Here is a 17,809-nt window from a genome sequence, read left to right on the forward strand (position 1 = left end):
GAGGCAAGAGGATTGCTTGAGTGTAGGAGTTCGAGACCAGCCTGGGCAACATAGCAAGGCCCTGCCTCAACAAAAAGCCAAAAAATTAGCCGGACAGGTGGTTTGCACCTGTAGTCCCAGCTACTCAGGAGGCTAAGGTGGGAGGACTGCTTAAGCCCAGCAGGTCGAGGCTGTAGTGGCCTTGATCATGCCACTGCACTCCAGACTGGGTGACAGAGTGAGACTCTGACTCAAAAACTAAAAAATAAAAAATAAAAATATAAAAACAAAAGACTCTACCAAAAAACTCTTATTAACTGGGCGTGGTGGTGCATTCCTGTAGTTCCAGACTCTTGGAAGGCTGAGGTGGAAGGATGACCTGAACCCAGCAGGTCGAGGCTGCGGTGGTCATGAGCATGCCACTGCACTCCAGCCTAGACAACAGAGTGAGACTCCAACTCAAAAAACAAAACAAAACAAAAAATTCTAAAAGTTGATAAATTCAGTAAAGTTGCAGAATATAAAATCAACATATAAAAATCAGTAGTAGCCGGGCTCGGTGGCTCAGCCTGTAATCCCACGCCTTTGGGAGGCTGAGGTGAGTGGATTGCCTGAGCCCGCGGGTTCGAGACCAGCCCGGGCAGTGAGACCTCATCTCTACAATAAATCAAAAAATCAGCCGGGCGTGGTAGCGCATGCCTGTAATTCTGGCTACTCGGAAGGTTGAGGCGGAAGGATAGCCGGAGCCCAGCAGGTCGAGGCTGCGGTGGCCGGGAGCAGCCACTGCACTCCAGTCTGGGCGACAGAGTGAGACTCCAACTCAAAAAAAAAAAAAATCAATAATGAAATAGCCAAAAAAAGATATTAATAAGGCAATTCCATTACAATAGCTACAAAAAAAAAACAACAAAACAACAACTAAGGATAAACTTAATCAATATGCTTAAATATTTCTACAAGGAAAACTACAAAATATTTATTGAAGAAACTGACTCGTTCAACTCTATAATCCCAGCACTTTGGGAGACTGAGATGAGAGGATTGCCTGAGCCTACAGGTTGGAGATCAGTCTGGACAACTTGGTGAGACCTCATCACTACAATAAATCAAAAAATTAGCCAAGTGTGGTGGCACGTGCCTATAGTTCCAGTTACTTGGAAGGCTGAAGCAGAAGGATCGCCTGAGCCCAGCAGGTCGAGGCTGCAGTGGCCATGAGTGTGCCACTGCACTCCAGCCTGGGCAACAGAGTAAGACTCCAACTCAAAAAAAAGGAAAGAAAAGAAAAAGAAATTGACTAATGGAAAGACATCCCATGTTCATGAAACAGAAGAATTCATATCATTAAATGACCACACTACCCAAACTAATCTACAGACTCAATGCAATTTCTATCAAAATAGAATGTTGTTTTTCACAGAAACAGAAAAAAATTCTAAAATTTGTTTTTTGGGAACAAAAAAGATCCCAAATAGCCAAAGAAATTCTGAGCAAAAAACAAAAAAAAAAACAAAAAAAACAAACCACAAAGCTGGAGACATCATATTACCTAACTTCAAAACATATTACAAGTCTATAGTAACTAAAACATGGTATTGGTATAAAAACAGATACATAGAATGATGGGACAGAATGGAGAATCAGAAATAAATCTAGCCGGGCTCGGTGGCTCAGCCTGTAATCCCTCACCTTTGGGAGGCTGAGGTGAATGGATTGCCTGAGCCCGTGGGTTCGAGACCCGCCTGGGCAGCAAGACCTCATCTCTACAATAAATCAAAAAATCAGCCGGGCGTGGTAGCGCATGCCTGTAATTCTGGCTACTTGGAAGACTGAGGCGGAAGGATCGCCGGAGCCCAGCAGGTCGAAGCTGCGGTGGCCAGGAGCGGCCACTGCACTCCAGTCTGGGCGACAGAATGAGACTCCAATTTAAAAAAAAAAAAAAAAATGTTAAACACTGTAGGTAATGGATACTCCAGTTATCTTGACTTGATCATCCCACTTGATCATTACACATTCTTTGTAACAGACAAATGTACCCCATAAATATGCAAATTATTATTTATTAATAAGAGAGGGAAAATGCAGATGGACATGGTGGTCCATGCACTTTGGGAGGTAGAGGTGAGGGTTGTTTGAACCCATGGGTTAGAGACCAGCCTGGTCAACTTGGTGAGACATCGTCTCTATGATAAATCAAGAAATTAGCCTGGTGTGGTGGCACATATCTGTTCCAGTTACTTGGAAGGCTGAGGTGGAAGGATGGATCGCCTGAGCCCAGCAGGTTGAGGCTACAGAGACCGTGAGCATGCCCCTGCACTCCTGCCTGGGTGACAGAGTGAGACTCCACTCAAAAAAAAGACGGAAAAGGTTGTGGGGCTTGGGGAAGCCAAGCACATGATGAAATGTTAGGAAATGTTTGGCTTAGGTCTGCAATCACGAGGATTGTGGAATGTCAGAGGAGATACAAACAAAGGAAATAAAACTAGGGAAAACATCAAGTCTCCCCTCTGTTCATCCTTTTGAGGTCAGAGCGAAAATAAAATAATGTAAAATAAGTAAAATAAAATAAGGAAATTAGGTCCCAGCCATTATTCAAGGACATTCCATGCATTCTCTCATTCCATCCTCCCAACACCACTATGAATCAGTAGTAGAATTACCCTCTGTGGGGTAAATGCAGGATATGTGCCGGCTCCCCCTCCCCTGCTGCTAACCATCTTCCAACTGGAAGGATGGCCCCTGGCCAAGGCCAGTCTCTGGGCCCATAGAAATGCCCTTGAAGATATGCATATCTGCAAACTCAGGACAGTTTCTGAGAGAAAACATCTTTGTTTCTTCTTTTTGGCACATGATGCTTGCTCCCTTTCCCACGCTGGGGTTATATAATCTCTCCCCCATGCCTATTGGGGTGCAGGAAGCCTTATACCACCACCATCGGTTCCATCCCATTAAGTAATTATAAACCCATATCTTTACCAACCTATCCTCCAGGTGATTTATTCAGAATAGGTAAGTAAACATTATACGAATGCCTGTCTGATTTGGGGCTACTGCAATACACACTCAATTCGCTAAACGAAAGCAAAGACACTCAGTAACTTTCCCCAGAGTTTCATGGCATACAAATGGCATCAGAGCCCATACTTCTGATCATGCATTCATCCATTCAACAACTGTTTTTGGAATGTTCCACACCACGCAAATGTGCAATGTTACTGCAAGGACTGGAGAGTCAGCAGTGAATAAAACAGACAGATGCCCTGCCCTGCAGAGATTAGATAACCACTCCTTAACGTGGCCTACAAGTCATATTGGTGATAAGGATGGTCAGAGCAAGGACAGGCTGCTTTGTAGATGTGTCCTTGTCCTAGTTGTGCTTCCTTGATGTCATGGATGCATTCCACAAAGAATACATTTCACAAGTTTCTGACTCACTGCAGAGCCAGTTAGGACTGGGCTTGGCTCTTACTCAGGATTCATTTCCCTGCAAAGAGTCTTGACAGTTTCACACTCTAGTTTCACTTTCCCTTCTGTTACATCAGCCACAGAGAAGCTAACAAAAAAGAACCAGATGCTGGGATATATATAGGTCTCTATAGCATTCATAGGCAGCAGAAGAGGAAGATTTCTGAAGAGCACAGCAGCCTGAACCGCAGCCCTTCAGAACGGCCGAGAATTGCACAACCATGAGGTAAATGTTGACCTTTTCTGGAATGTATCTCCCTCTCTGATCTCCATTTTCTGATCATACTGCAAATATCAGTCTTGTCAAATGCAGATCCTAGGCAGCCATGCTCCTAAGAAAAGCCAGTTGTATTTAATAGCCTCACTACAAGGCTGTAAATCTGTTTTACTGATGCTGGCCTGTTTCCTCCTAAGCTATTTTCTGCTTCACTCTTACCCATCAGGAGCATAAGTTTCACAAGTCTGAGTCCAGAAAGCAAGTATCTGGCACCAGCCTCTCTGATTTACCGGTGAAAATGAAAACCCAAGGTCAAGCTTCCTAAGGGCATCTCCAGAACTGCTTGCCAGGGAAGCTGAGAGCTGAGAAGGAGGGAAGTAGAGAGACAGATGTTTAATCAGGAGGGTACTTCACTTAAAGATGCGTCTGGGTGAATTACTCTCCTAAACTCTCCCTCTTTTGTTTTTTTATTCAAAAGAATTAAGTAGGGGGCTTTAAATACATATATATATATATATATATTATTATTATTATTATCTTTTCTGAAAATATTATTAAAGATATACTTAGAATAACAGCCCCACTGCCTGCTAAGGTGAATTTTACTTGTAAAATAGTCATTCATCTCAGATTTGCATGAGGGCCGGTAAACTGACAGAAATATTTTCACCCCAAATTTCTGCTGATTGGCTAGAGTTCTCCTATCTGAGTATGAATTGGAAGTGGAGTGGTTGGAGAAAATAGTCCTCCCCTCTAGCACCCTCTGACACCCCAAAAACGTGAGATTACCCTGGAGAAGGGTATGTTAGCTCATTGGCTAGGAAGGGAGCTTTCTGTTTTCTACAGTTTGAGGGTGTGGGTGGCCGGACCTGGTTTCCTAAGCCTTATTCCTGGGAATTCTGGAATCTGGAAATACCAACCTCTTCCTTCCTATAAAATTTGTTGCCCTCCTGCTGTAAGGCTCCTAATCTCTCCTCTTTAAATGATTTTTTTCTCATGCTAGTCTGAATGCCTGCCTGAATTTTTTTTAAAAAATGATTTGAGATATTTACAGATTTCTGTTTCTATAGTCACTCAGAATCTATAAAGCTTGTGTTCCTTTTTCTTAGAATTTTGGCATAGTCTTATCTTAGAGTCTTTCCCATAATACAGACCCACCAATCCCTCTTCTTACTTTCCTGGATACTTTAGCAATGAGACTCTCACGAAGCATGTTCCCTGCTCTCTAAGACAGTGGTTCTCAGCCTTCAGCATGCTTAAGAATCACCTGGAGAGCTTGTTAAAGACAGATTCCTGGACTCAACTCCCCAGAGATTCTGATTTCATAGGTCTGGGTTGGAGTCTGAGGATGTGCATTTCTATCAGGCTCCTCAGTGATTCTGACACTGTTCTGAGATGCTGTGGTGATGGCATTCGTTCTGAGTCTGGTGAATCGTGTCACTGTGGCTTTCATCCAGATGAGAAGCAGGGGAAGAAAATGTTGTGTAAACAGTTGGAACTTCTGTAGATATCAGGTGCATAAATTTCACAAGGCTGAGCCAAGAAAGTAAGTATCTGAGACCTGCGTCGCTGACTTACAAATGGAAATAAAAATCCAAGATCAAGCAGTGAAGTCGGATGCCTTTTAAAGGGCTTCTCGCCGGGTTCGGTGGCTCAGCCTGTAATCCCAGTGCTCTGGGAGGCCGAGGTGAGTGGATTGCCTGAGCCCGCGGGTTCGAGACTCACCTGGGCAACTTGGTGAGACCTCATCTCTACAATAAGTCAAAAATTAGCCGGGTGTGGTAGCGCGCGCCTGTAGTTCCAGTTACTTGGAAGGCTGAGGCAGAAGGATCGCCGGAGCCCAGCAGGTTGAGGCTGCGGTGGCCAGGAGCGGCCACTGCACTCCAGTCTGGGTGACAGAGTGACACTCCAACTCAAAAAAGGGGGGGGAGGGGCTGCTCAAAGGAATTTTACATAAGTGTATATATGAAATGGCTCTATCCTGCAAATGCACAATTGACTATATGTTTCATAGGGTTGAACTAATATGTCTTATAGAGTTGAGCTAATCTCAACTCTAATTACTCTGCTTCTTTTATAAAATTAGAAAAGCACTAAGGAGCTCATATGCTAAGAGAATTTTCCTCTAACCTCACTGAGAAGGAAAATAGAGCAGATTGGACAAAAACTTCAAAGGGAGGCTGCTGTCATTAGGATTCTGCATATTAAGCCAGGGACTTCCCTGGACTTCCTCTTCTGGAGTATATTCCTAGGCTCAATCAGCTTTTTGCTAAAACCTGCCTGGGGCTTTGAAAATAAGGAAGGTCCTATTTTTCCTCCTATTTTTTTGTTTGTTCAGTTTGGGGTAGTTAAGTCTCCATTTGTTCCAAGAAACAGAGGTGAGCAGGAATTGATTTAAAGTTTTTAAGAGTGCCTCACAGGACCCAGGGGAAGGACTATAGCAACTCCAAGAGGATAAGAACAGGACACTAGGGTGCATCGAGGACCCAGACCATGTGTCCTCTCCATGGACACCTGGGTCATGCTCTCTGCATTATTTATTATAGAATGTGATGAGTCCTATGGAACACGGTCACCATCAGACACCCAGTGTGTGCAGCACTTTTCCTAACACGTAAAGACTTGCTCCCTCTCAGTTTCATTTCCAGCTTCCACTTGAGTTTGGGTGTTCACCTGTGGTCCCAATCAAAATGGGAGGGGAATGGTGAGATAAAAAGTGAAAGAGAGGGGCAGGTAGAAAGGGGGAGGGAATATAGACATATTTCAGAGGCGATCCTTGCCACATTGCATGGCTTTTCAGATATCTATGATTGTATAAGAACTCATGATATTTTGAAATATAGTTTGTGACTTATATATACCATGAAAAAGTTTGTGAGAAAAAGGAACGCTACAGGGACTTTAATACATAGACAATGCTGAGAAACAATTTCGGACATGGAATGTTACTTATCTCCAAAGTTATTCAGAGTACAGGTTTTTGTTCACTTGTCTGATTGCTGATTTTTGTTTGGTTAGTGTTTGTTGTGGTTTATTTCTTTATTTTGAGGACTAACACTAAAGGGAATGAAAATCTTTCCAGGAGAGTTGTTTTTGTTTTTTGTTTTTTGTTTTTTGTTTTTTTTGAGTCGGAGTCTCACTCTGGCGCCCAGGCTGGAGTGCAGTGGCATGCTCACAGCCACTGTGATCCCGACCTGCTGGGCTCAGGCAATCCTTCCACCTCAGCCTTTCATGCCCGGCTTATTATTTTATTTGTTATTTTTTTATTTATTGTAGAGACGAGATCCTGCCATGTTGCTCAGGCTGGTCTTGAACCCCTGAGCTCAGCAATCCTCTCGCGTTGGCCTCCCAAAGTGCTGGGATTACAGGCTTGAGGCACTGTGGCCAGCACTCCAGGAGAGTTGTAAGGGCACCCTAAAGGAAAAAGGCTCTTCCCATAAGAAAAGGAGCTCGCTGCTTTGTGAGCCTTCCCTGTAGTTGTACTTCTTACCCCTATGTAAAAAGCAAAACCCTAAAGAGAAAAACAAAATCAAAAGCAAATTAAAACAACAAATGCATATCTATAGATCAACTCAATGAGTCATGTTAAGAACAGAAATCACCAAAGAAGTAGAGGTATTATAACAGAGGTCAGGCGTGGCTGCTAGACACTTGAAAGAACACGAGGGTTGGTATAAGGAAAACAGGCTTATTCAACACCCAGCAACCTGATGAGATGGTGGATTAGTGTCTCAAAAATCATCTCAAGTCAGTACAAATTTTAGGCTCTTTTTATGTTACGGGCAGGGAAAAGAGGGAGGGAGTTGGGAAGCTTCTTTGTCCTTGGTCAGGTCACAATGTTCCTTTAAAACTTCAACAAAACATAATTAGTGTCTATACTCTCCTTTTTTCCAGAGTTAGTCTCAATAGCTGCATATTTGTTGTTCCTATGTTATCTTGTCTGTGTTTCAAAATTATTCTATCCTACATGCAAGCATGAACAGAGGCCAGAGCCTATTCCCCAGTCTAAAATGAGTTAGTTATGTCAGTCTCTTGCCATATCACTGTTACAGTATTGGGGGGTGGGATACAAAAAGATTGCACTTTATTCCAAAATAAATGTTTACGGCACTGCTCACTTATAAAATAATGGTAATAAAGTTATTTTGGAGCCGGGCTCGGTGGCTCAGCCTGTAATCCCGCGCCTTTAGGAGGCTGAGGTGAGTGGATTGCCTGAGCCCGCAGGTTCAAGACCCGCCTGGACAGACGAGACTTCATCTCTACAATAAAAAAAAATCAGCCGGGTGTGATAGTGCGCGCCTGTAGTTCCAGCTACTTGGAAGGCTGAGGGGGAAGGATCGCCGGAGCCCAGCAAGTCGAGGCTGCGGTGGCCGGGAATGGCCACTGCACTCCAGTCTAGGCGGCACAGGGAGACTCCAACTCAAAAAAAAAAAAAAGATGAGATAAATTAGACAGGAAATAGAAATTACTAAAAAAAAATTAGAAGACAAATGAAGGAGAACTAAAGAATGAAGAATATCAAAGATAAGGCCAGGTGCAGTGGCTCACACATGTAATCCCAGCACTTTGGAGGATTACTTGAGCCCAGGAGTTCAAGACCAGCCTGGACAACATAGTGAGACCTCGTCTCAAAAAACAAACAAACAAAAAGAACAGAAACAGTTTTTTAAAAAATACCCAAAATAAAATGAAGTTGCATTTCAGAGGGATAGCAAAGAAATTAAAATCAGTATGGCAAAACATCAAAAGAATAAAAAATTATAAAGCTAAAATTTTCAAAGGACAAAAGGGAAGCTGGGTAAGAATGAAGAACAGAAACAAAAAGCAATAAAATAAACCTCTTAAATACCACATAAATAAAACCAAACTCCCGCAGAGGCTCTCAAAAGTAGAGGGCTGAGCTACCTAACAAAAACTGCCATATTCATGGAAACTTTTTCTCAGACAGAGATCAGCCCACTGTTCTTGCCTAATTCTTCTGCTTCCTGCAATCCTCAAATTCCTGCTACCCCATGCAAGAATTTACAGTATGCCAAAGCATATTCTATAGAGAGAAAAAAAGGAGAGTTTGCTGTTTGATTTGTGTTAACACCCTTTAAGAGGAGGAGAATTGTATTTGCCATGCTCCTATTTCTTGACAGATAAATCCATGTCTCAAAGTGTCCATCTTTCTGTTTTTCCCTACAGCGAGACCACCAAGGAGTCCTTGGAGAGCAGCTTACGGCAACTAAAATGCCATTTCACCTGGAACTTGGAAGAGGGAGAAATTTCCTTAGATGACTTTGAGGACAAAGTGTTTTACCGGACTGAGTTTCAGAACAGTGAATTCAAAGCCACAATGCGCAACATACTGGCCTATGTAAAGCACCGCAGAGGCCAAAACGAGGCAGCCCTGGAATGCTTACAGCAAGCTGAAGCATTAATCCAACAAGAGCACACTGGCCAGGCAGAAATCAGAAGTCTGGTTACCTGGGGAAACTATGCCTGGATTTACTACCACATGGGCCGACTGTCAGAAGCCCAGATTTATGTAGACAAGGTAAAATGTGTCTGCAAGAAGTTCTCCAGTCCCTATAGAATTGAGAGTCCTGAGCTTGACTGTGAGGAAGGGTGGACACGGTTAAAGTGTGGAGGAAAGCAAAATGAAAGAGCAAAGGTATGTTTTGAGAAGGCTCTGGAAAAGAACCCAAAGAACCCAGAATTCACCTCTGGACTGGCAATAGCGAGCTACCGTCTAGATACCTGGCCGCCATCTCAGAACCCCGTTGACCCTCTGAAGCAAGCCATTAGGCTGAATCCTGACAACCAGTATGTGAAAGTCCTCCTGGCTCTGAAACTTCATAAGATGGATAAAGATGATGAAGGAGAAAGGCTAGTTGAAGAGGCCTTGGAGAAAGCCCCAGACACAATCGATGTACTTCGCAGTGCTGCAAAGCTATATCGAAGAAAAAATGATCCAGACAAAGCCATCGAACTGCTTAGAAAAGCTTTGGGATACATGCCAAACAATGCCTACCTACATTGCCAAATTGGGTGCTGCTATAGGGCAAAGGTTCTCAAGGAAATGAATATGAGAGAGAATGAAATGTATGGGAAAAGAAAGAAGTTACTGGAACTTATAGAACAAGCTGTGGCTCATTTAAAGATAGCCGATGAGACCAATGATAATCTCTTCCGCGTCTGTTCCTTTCTTGCCACCCTCCATGCTCTAGCAGACCAGCATGAAGAAGCAGAGTATTACTTCCAAAAGGAATTCACCAAAGAGCTTGCTCCAGTGGAGAAGCAAGTTCTCCATCTGCGGTATGGCAACTTTCAGCTGTTTCAAATGAAGTGTGAGGACAAGGCCATCCACCATTTCCTAGAGGGTGTAAAAATAGACCAGAAATCAAGGGAGAGAGAAAAGATGAAAAACAAACTGCAAAGAATTGCCAAAAGGCGACTTTCTAGAAATGGAGCAGATTCTGAGGCTTTGTGTCTCTTGGCATTTCTTCAGGAGCTGAATGAAGAAATGCAATAGCAGATGAAGATGCTGAGAGGGGTTTGGACTCTAAAAGTCTCATTCTATCAGCATCATTAGCTGAGGCAATTAATGAGGACTAGAGATATGGTGCCCAAGGGCTACTGCGGAAAGAGAGCGAAAAGCCCTCCAGCAAGTTGGTATTCAAAACGTGTAACAAGTGGTGTGGTGTAAACACTTAAGACACTGGTCATGTTCCTGGATCAGGATTATGGGAGAACACCGCTGTGTCAGGTGTTAATACCGGAATTGATGGATCAAGGGAAAGCCCATGGGGTTTCTAGAAAAGGAACCAGATTGGATGCAGGGGAGGGGCAGATCCGAAGGCTTTTTGATGAAGTTATTTTCTAGTTGACTTCTTGAGTGCAGTTTGTATTGTCACATATTCTTGGTCACCTTTAGTGGGGTGGTGCCTTGGGCTTGTTTCTATGTTTGTATAAAGCAGACACATTCCTCACATGTTATATTGAGATTTATCTTCACAATTTTTTTTCATCTGTGGAGTCATTTTAGATCCCCTAGAGGTTGGTGCTCCGTATACATTAATGTGTTGTGTCTATGAAAAGACTGGAGAACTCACGTCTAAATAGGGCTCGGTATTCCCCCTTTCTCACATCTCCTTTTCCCAGCCAATCCTCAATCTGGAGGGTCCTACTTACACAGCATGAGTTCGATTGTCCAGTTAAATGAGGTGGCAACATAGTTTGAGAAAAGAGAGCACAGGTGAAATCTAGAAGGGACACATCTAGGAGAAGCAATGGGGTCAGACAGTCACAGTGCAAGTCTTTCAGGAGGTATGTGGAGAGATCATACCTCTTCTCTGCCCTCCCTGTAATCATCATACAGCATGGGAAGAATGAAATGAGATTCTGTACAATACATTAGAAAACAACACAGTACGTTTCTTTAAAACCAGTATAAAAATATATATGTCTCCCCAGTAGGGCTAAGGATAAAGAGAAAAATAAAGACATACTGGTTTATCTTTGTAGGTTATAATCAAATGGAGAAATGTTCACTTTTATAGCCACTATTAGGGAATATTTTTGTGTGTAAGATGAAGAACTGACTGTTCAAAATGCTTTGATGAACCCAGATTTGAGATGATGAAAAAGCTGCAGAATGGGAGAATAACTTGGTGACTATGGGCCTAATGGAAGATCTTGGGAAATGTTGTTGGTAATGGATGGTAGGTTTTATTACCCCTTTAGATATGTTGTATATTGGACAATATAAACATTTCTTTTAACTCTGGAAATCTTCAGGGAAATCACAAAATTTGTGGTGCCCTTGAGGCAGTTGGGATTTTCTAAATAAATATGGAATGGTCTAGACATCAAGGTTGGTGAGAACCAAAATAGAGTCAGCTGACCCAGCCTGAGACCAGCAGCCAACCTCAGGATTGGAAAATGTTTGCCTTTTGGAATTAGTTTGAATTGAAGTTACATTAACATTAACAATTAAAACATTAACAATTTAAGGTTTTTAAAAATTAATAGTTCTAACTACTGTAATGACTTTCATGTTATTTTCTATATTAAAAATATTGTGTGCATTTGAGGACATCCATGTGTACGGCTTGAATTCCTGAAAAAAGTCATAGATTTTATTAATAAATAACTTAGATATGATGGACCATAAAGCAGTGTTCTGTTTTATCTGAAATTTAGTGCTGTACTTTAAGTCTTGATGTTACACAGGTATAAACTGGATACAAATTGCCTACCTAGACCAATCTAACATCATAACCACTAAATAGAACAAAACTTTTTTTTTTTTCTGAGTTGGATTCTCACTCTGTCACCCAGGCAGGAGTGCAGTAGCACACTCACGGTCACCCCAGAATCGACTTGCTGGACTCTGGTGATCCTTCTGCCTCAGCCTTCCAAGTAGCCAGAACTACAGGCACACACCACCATGGCTGGCTAATTTCTTATTTATTGTAGAAAGATGAGGTCTCGCCAAGTGGCCCAGGCTGGTCTCGAACCCACGGGCTCAGGCAATCCACTCACCTCCGTCTCTCAAAGTGCTAGGATTACAGGCTGAGCCACTGAGCCCAGCCAAAACAAAACTTTTTTTCTAGGGTCTTAAGAGTCCAGGGCTTTAGGTTACACCTGATACTTGGCACCTGATACCATTCAGTCATGTGCACACACACATCCTGCTCCTAACTTGACAGCAGGTGGACTGCTGCCCCTTTCTGTCGTAAATGTTATACTTTCCAGTCCCTGAGCATTTTTCATAAAACTACAAGAAAGGGATTGGCAGTAGCAGGATACTGCCAGGGTGGTTTGGGGTGGGGCACAACAACAATAAGGGTACCTAGCCAGGCTCGGTGGCTCAGCCTGTAATCCATGCCTTTGGGAGGCTGAGGTGAGTGGATTGCCTGAGCCCGCGGGTTCGAGACCCACCTGAGCAGCGAGACCTCATTTCTACAATAAATCAAAAAAAGCAGCTGGGCGTGGTAGTGCATGCCTGTAATTCTGGCTACTTGGAAGGCTGAGGTGGAAGGGATCGCCGGAGCCCAGCAGGTCGAGGCTGCGGTGACCAGGAGCGGCCACTGCGCTCCAGTCTGGGCGACAGAGTGAGACTCCAACTCAAAAATAAATAAATAAATAAAAATAAGGGTACCTGATCTCAAGCCAGGCAAAGTGGGAACCAAAGGGAGGCCCAAACTTTACCTGTACGATGACCACTTATATACCTAATCCTAAACTGTACCCCACATCTTTAAAATAAAATAAAATAATTTTTTAGAAATCTTATTCTTTCATCACATTCTGACCTCTATCCTGAGAAATAAAGAAGCATCATTGATTCTCTTATATCCCATTCTGGAGATAATCCAAATGCATGTTGGAGATTTTTCCCTATCACATAAAGAATAGAAAGAAGCAGCTTGGATGGATTCAGAGTCGATCATACGAAGTGACCTATCACAGAAACAAAGAACAGAGTACCATATGTTCTCATTCATAAGCAGACCCTGAACAACTATCAAAATACTATAAGAAAGGGATTGGCAGTAGCGGGAAACTGCCAAGGGAAGGGGGTGGGATTGGCAGTTGAGGGAAACTGCTAGTGGAGGGAGGGGCACACCTCATCAACAAGGGTACCTGCATAATCAACGTTTGTATACCTAACCCTGAATTGTACCCCACATCTTTAAAATAAATAAATAAGTAAAAATTTAAAAAAGAATAGGAAGAATAAGAAGCCCTGAAATCTCCCTTATTTTCCAAGAGGCCTCTGGTGGAAAATGCAAATCATTTTCCACCAGATGCTAGGATAAACTCATTTCATTGGACCAATTGGATAAGTACTTTTCAGGGGAAAGTCCAGCTCACTGCCTGAGTGGCTTATTATGGCATCTGATGCCTAGGGAGGAAACCACATGTGTTCTGAGCAGAAAGTAAAATGAGCAGGTGTGCTAACCTTGAGAGAAGTCCACTGGCACTTGTGTGTGCTAAGGCAGGTATAACAGGTAGATGAATCTTGTCTTTATACGTCATGCCACCAAACCCTTGCTGAATCAGGTCTCTGAGAGGGAAAAAGGCGAAAAGGGTTAGAGAAGGGATGCAAGAATATTATACTTAATATTTACTTGAAGACTTACATTTAACAGATGACTGGAAAACAATAAATTATGGATGTGGATCCTGTTTCCTGAATTCTCACTATCCAGAGATAGCAAATGGAGTCATATTAATTGGGCTTGACTTGTGATTCCCTACCTCTTAACCACATTTTCTAGTGGTTAGGAAAACATGGTTAAATTTAACTGCCCTCACCTAATGTAACAAGCCGCCAGAAAGTGTCCCCTAGGTGCTGATGAACACATCTATCAAGTTTATCAGATCATATCGGCTATTTGTGTTGCGCCAGCACCATACCCATAGATCTCAATTGCCCACAAAACTGCCTTCAAAATATCTCACTATTCTCTGTATTTGAGAGTACTAATATCCCTGTCAAAGATATTCTCAAGTGGGTTAATGCCAGTGAAGGAATGAGGAGAATTTCTCTCATCTCTCTCTCAGCCTCAGACTCCTCAGTGAGAAAGATTAATCAGCTTCTGCTTTTTACCTCATTTTCCCATAGAACTCAGACACAATCTGGGGACAGTGGACTTTGAGCCGTGTTCCACTTTTATCTTGCTTCCCACCCATGCCGATGGACACACAGTAGATGTCAACCAGTGCATCTGAAAGCCTGAAAAGGTTAGAATCCTGATTGTAACACAAATAAACCTCGTGTGTCATCAACCTTGGACGCTACTTGGATGTTAACCTTGGACGCAACCTTGGATGCTAACCTGAGGAGGGTTCCAACCAGAGACCATAGATTCCTGTTTCCTCCCTTTCTCCTCCACTTCTTCCATCATCTATTTTAGGGAAGGGACATGGACTAATGTGTAAGGAAATTTCCTCATGATTTGGAGTGCAGCTGCCTCACTGCTAGTTATCTACACCTTTTAGGGAGGCTGCAAAGAGGATAATTGACTAAAATCCACAGGGGTAGCTAAGTGTATGCAGCTGTAAGACAGGCGTTCTTGGCTCTTCACGGGGCCTCCCTTCTGCTGCTTCAGAAACTGGACTTCAGACTAGAGAAAAGACCAGATGCAGGACTTGTCGGAAGCTTGTGGAACCAAATCCCACAGTTCTGCTTCTCTTCTTTGGCATTCGGCTGCTGTTGAGAAGGAGGCTACCAGCCGAGTGCTGTGGCTCAACCTATAATCCCAGCACTTTTGGGAGGCCGAGGCAAGAGGATTGCCTGAGCCCGGGGATTCAAGACTAGCCTGGGCAACTTGGTGAGACCTCGTCTCTACAATAAATCAAAAAATAAGCCAGGCGTGGTGGCATGCATCTGTACTTCCAGCCACTTGGAAGGCTGAGGCGGAAGGATCAACTGAGCCCAGCAGGTCAAGGTTGTGGAGGCCATGAGCATGCCACTGCACTCCAGCCTGGGCAATAAGAGTGAGATTCCAACTCAAAAAAGAAAAAAGAGGAGGCTACCAAATCAGGGTCTTGGTTTATGTCTCACCTGTTTTGGAAACAAAATGGGTTATCTGGGTCCTAATTGTGTTATTTCTGAATTGGATAAAATATAAAAATATATAGTAAATTCCACTAAACCTGGAAATTCCTGAGACATCTACTAGAATCCTGGAAATTGCCCCCAATGTGTTAATACACATATAATCTAATGAAAATATTTGGAAAGTCTGTTACCTTTCCAGCACCCTAGATATTCCAAAGAAATAAGTTGACTTATATGTTGTGCTTTTCTTTTCTTTCTTTCTTTCTTTTTTTTTGAGTCAAGGTCTCATTCTGTTGCCCAAGTTGTAGTGCAGTGGCATGATCATGGCTCACCACAGCCTCTACCTCCTGGACTCAGGCAATCCTTCCACCTCAGGATCCTGAGTAGCTGGGACTACAGGTGTGCACCACCATGCCTGACTAATTTTTTTTATTTTTTGTTTTTGTAGAGATAAGGTCTCACTACATTGCCCAGGCTGAACTCAAGCAATCCTCCCACCTCAGGCTTCCAAGTACCTAGAACTACAGGGACGCACCACCATGCCCTGCCTACTGTTGAGAGAGAAGAAAGTCAGAAGCTGGTTAGGCAGACAGAGAGGGAGGGTCTCGAGGAGACTTAACACCTGCGAGAATGCTCCCTTCACCATCCCCGTTATGTAATTGTTGACTGAAGATGTGGTTAGTGTGGTCAAGAACATCCTGTCATCCCAGAGTGTACTGCTAAAAGACTTTTTGGGACTTAAACATAGGCACAGTAGCTTAACTAAATGTCCTAATTTGACCATGACTGATTATTATATCCTTAACATAGCATTTGCATTGCAGTTTTACTCCCAAGTGGGCTTTTCTTTTTTTTTTCTTTTTTTTTTGAGTTGGAGTCTCACTCTGTTGCCCAGACTGGAGTGCAGTGGCCGCTCCTGGCCACCACAGCCTCCACCTGCTGGGCTACAGCGATCCTTCCTCCTCAGCCTTCCAAGTAGCTGGAACTATACCTGGCTACCACACCTGGCTAATTTTTTGATTTATTGTAGAGGTGAGGTCTCGCCAAGTTGCCCAGGTGGGTCTCGAACCCACGGGCTCAGGCAATCCACTCACCTCAGCCTCCCAAAGCGCTGGAATTACAGGCTGAGCCACCAAGCCCGGCTACCAAGTGGGCTTTTCTGTGGGACTTATAGATAATATTCAAGATGGAGAACTTTGGTCAAGGACCCACATGTGCAATAAGAATTGTGTCTCAGAACCTGAGCAACTTGGTGAGACCTCAAGTCTACAATAAATAAAAAAATTAGCTGGGCATGGCGGCGCATGTCTGTAGTTCCAGCTACTTGAAAGGCTGAGGTGGAAGGATTGCCTGAGCCCAGAAGGTCGAGGCTATGGTGGCTGGGAGCATGCCACTGCACTCCAGCCTGGACGACAAATTGAGACTCCGACTCAAAAAAAAAAAAAAAAAAAAACTAGGACTCAGGAAGTAAGAGGCGGATGAGATGTAAATGACAGAAATACCCTCAGAAAATATATGATAAAAACCACAACAAAAACTCCTAACTCAGTCGTGCTCGGTGGCTCAGCCTGTAATCCCGCACCTTTGGGAGGCTGAGGTGAGTGGATTGCCTGAGCCCGCGGGTTCGAGACCCGCCTGGGCAGTGAGACCTCATCTCTACAATAAATCAAAGAATCAGCCGGGCGTGGTAGCGCATGCCTGTAATTCCGGCTACTCGGAAGGCTGAGGCAAAAGGATCGCCGGAGGCCAGCAGGTCGAGGCTGCGGTGGCCGGGAGCGGCCACTGCACTCCAGTCTGGGTGACAGAGTGAGACTCCAACTCAAAAAAAAAAAAAAACAACTCCTAACACCGGATAACCCATTTTGAGCCCCCTCTCTTTTTTTAGAGTGTTTTGTTGCTTAATAAATAAACTCCTTCTTTCACTTATCCTTTTGGTGTCCACATTCCTTAATCTTCTTGGTTGTGGGACAAGAACCCTAGGTTGTTGGTTTAAGCTGACAGTGGAGTTAAAAACTCCTACAACATTGTGTTATTGATTCACAGATATTATATTACAAAGCAGAGACACTGTGATATAAAAGCTAGAAAACACTGAGCACACATTTTTCTCTATTTCACTTTTAAATTAAACTTACTAATTCAAGTATTGCTTTTTTTTTTTGAATAGGAGTCTTACTCTGTTGCCCAGGCTGAAGTGCAGGGGCATGCTCACGGCCACTGCAGCCTCAAGCTGTTGGGCTCAGGTGATCCTTCCACCTCAGCCTTCCAAGTAGCTGGAGCTACAGGTGGGCGCCACCATGCCCAGCCAATTTTTAAAAAATTTATTGTAGAGACAAAGCCTCACCAAGTTGCCCAGGTTGGTCTCAAACCCCTGGACTCAGGCAATTCTCTCGCCTCCGCCTCCCAAAGTGCTGGTTATAGGCGAGAGCCACCACGTCTGGCTGAGTATTACATTTTCAGTATATTTACTTGTATATTTTTGGGGCTAATAAAACAGTATACATAAGATGGAGTTTAAAAACATATGTATTGGAAGGCTGAGGCGGAAGGATCACCGGAGCCCAGCAGGTCGAGGCTGCGGTGGCCGTGAGCGA

At 43.5% G+C, this 17,809-nt stretch overlaps 1 protein-coding gene across 1 annotated transcript; it reads left to right on the forward strand.

Annotated features, from left to right (window-relative positions):
* The first annotated feature begins 3,490 nt into the window (after positions 1–3,490).
* Positions 3,491–11,817, forward strand: IFIT2 (interferon induced protein with tetratricopeptide repeats 2). The gene is given in 3 exon segments (XM_008071408.2): positions 3,491–3,667; positions 8,846–10,170; positions 10,173–11,817. Coding segments are annotated over 3 exon segments (1,416 nt in total). The 5' UTR covers positions 3,491–3,662; the 3' UTR covers positions 10,259–11,817.
* Positions 11,818–17,809: the final 5,992 nt, after the last annotated feature.

Source organism: Carlito syrichta, unplaced genomic scaffold (assembly GCF_000164805.1).
Source record: "Carlito syrichta isolate Samal-C Ts95f unplaced genomic scaffold, Tarsius_syrichta-2.0.1 Scaffold314310, whole genome shotgun sequence".
Classification (NCBI taxonomy): domain Eukaryota; kingdom Metazoa; phylum Chordata; class Mammalia; order Primates; family Tarsiidae; genus Carlito; species Carlito syrichta.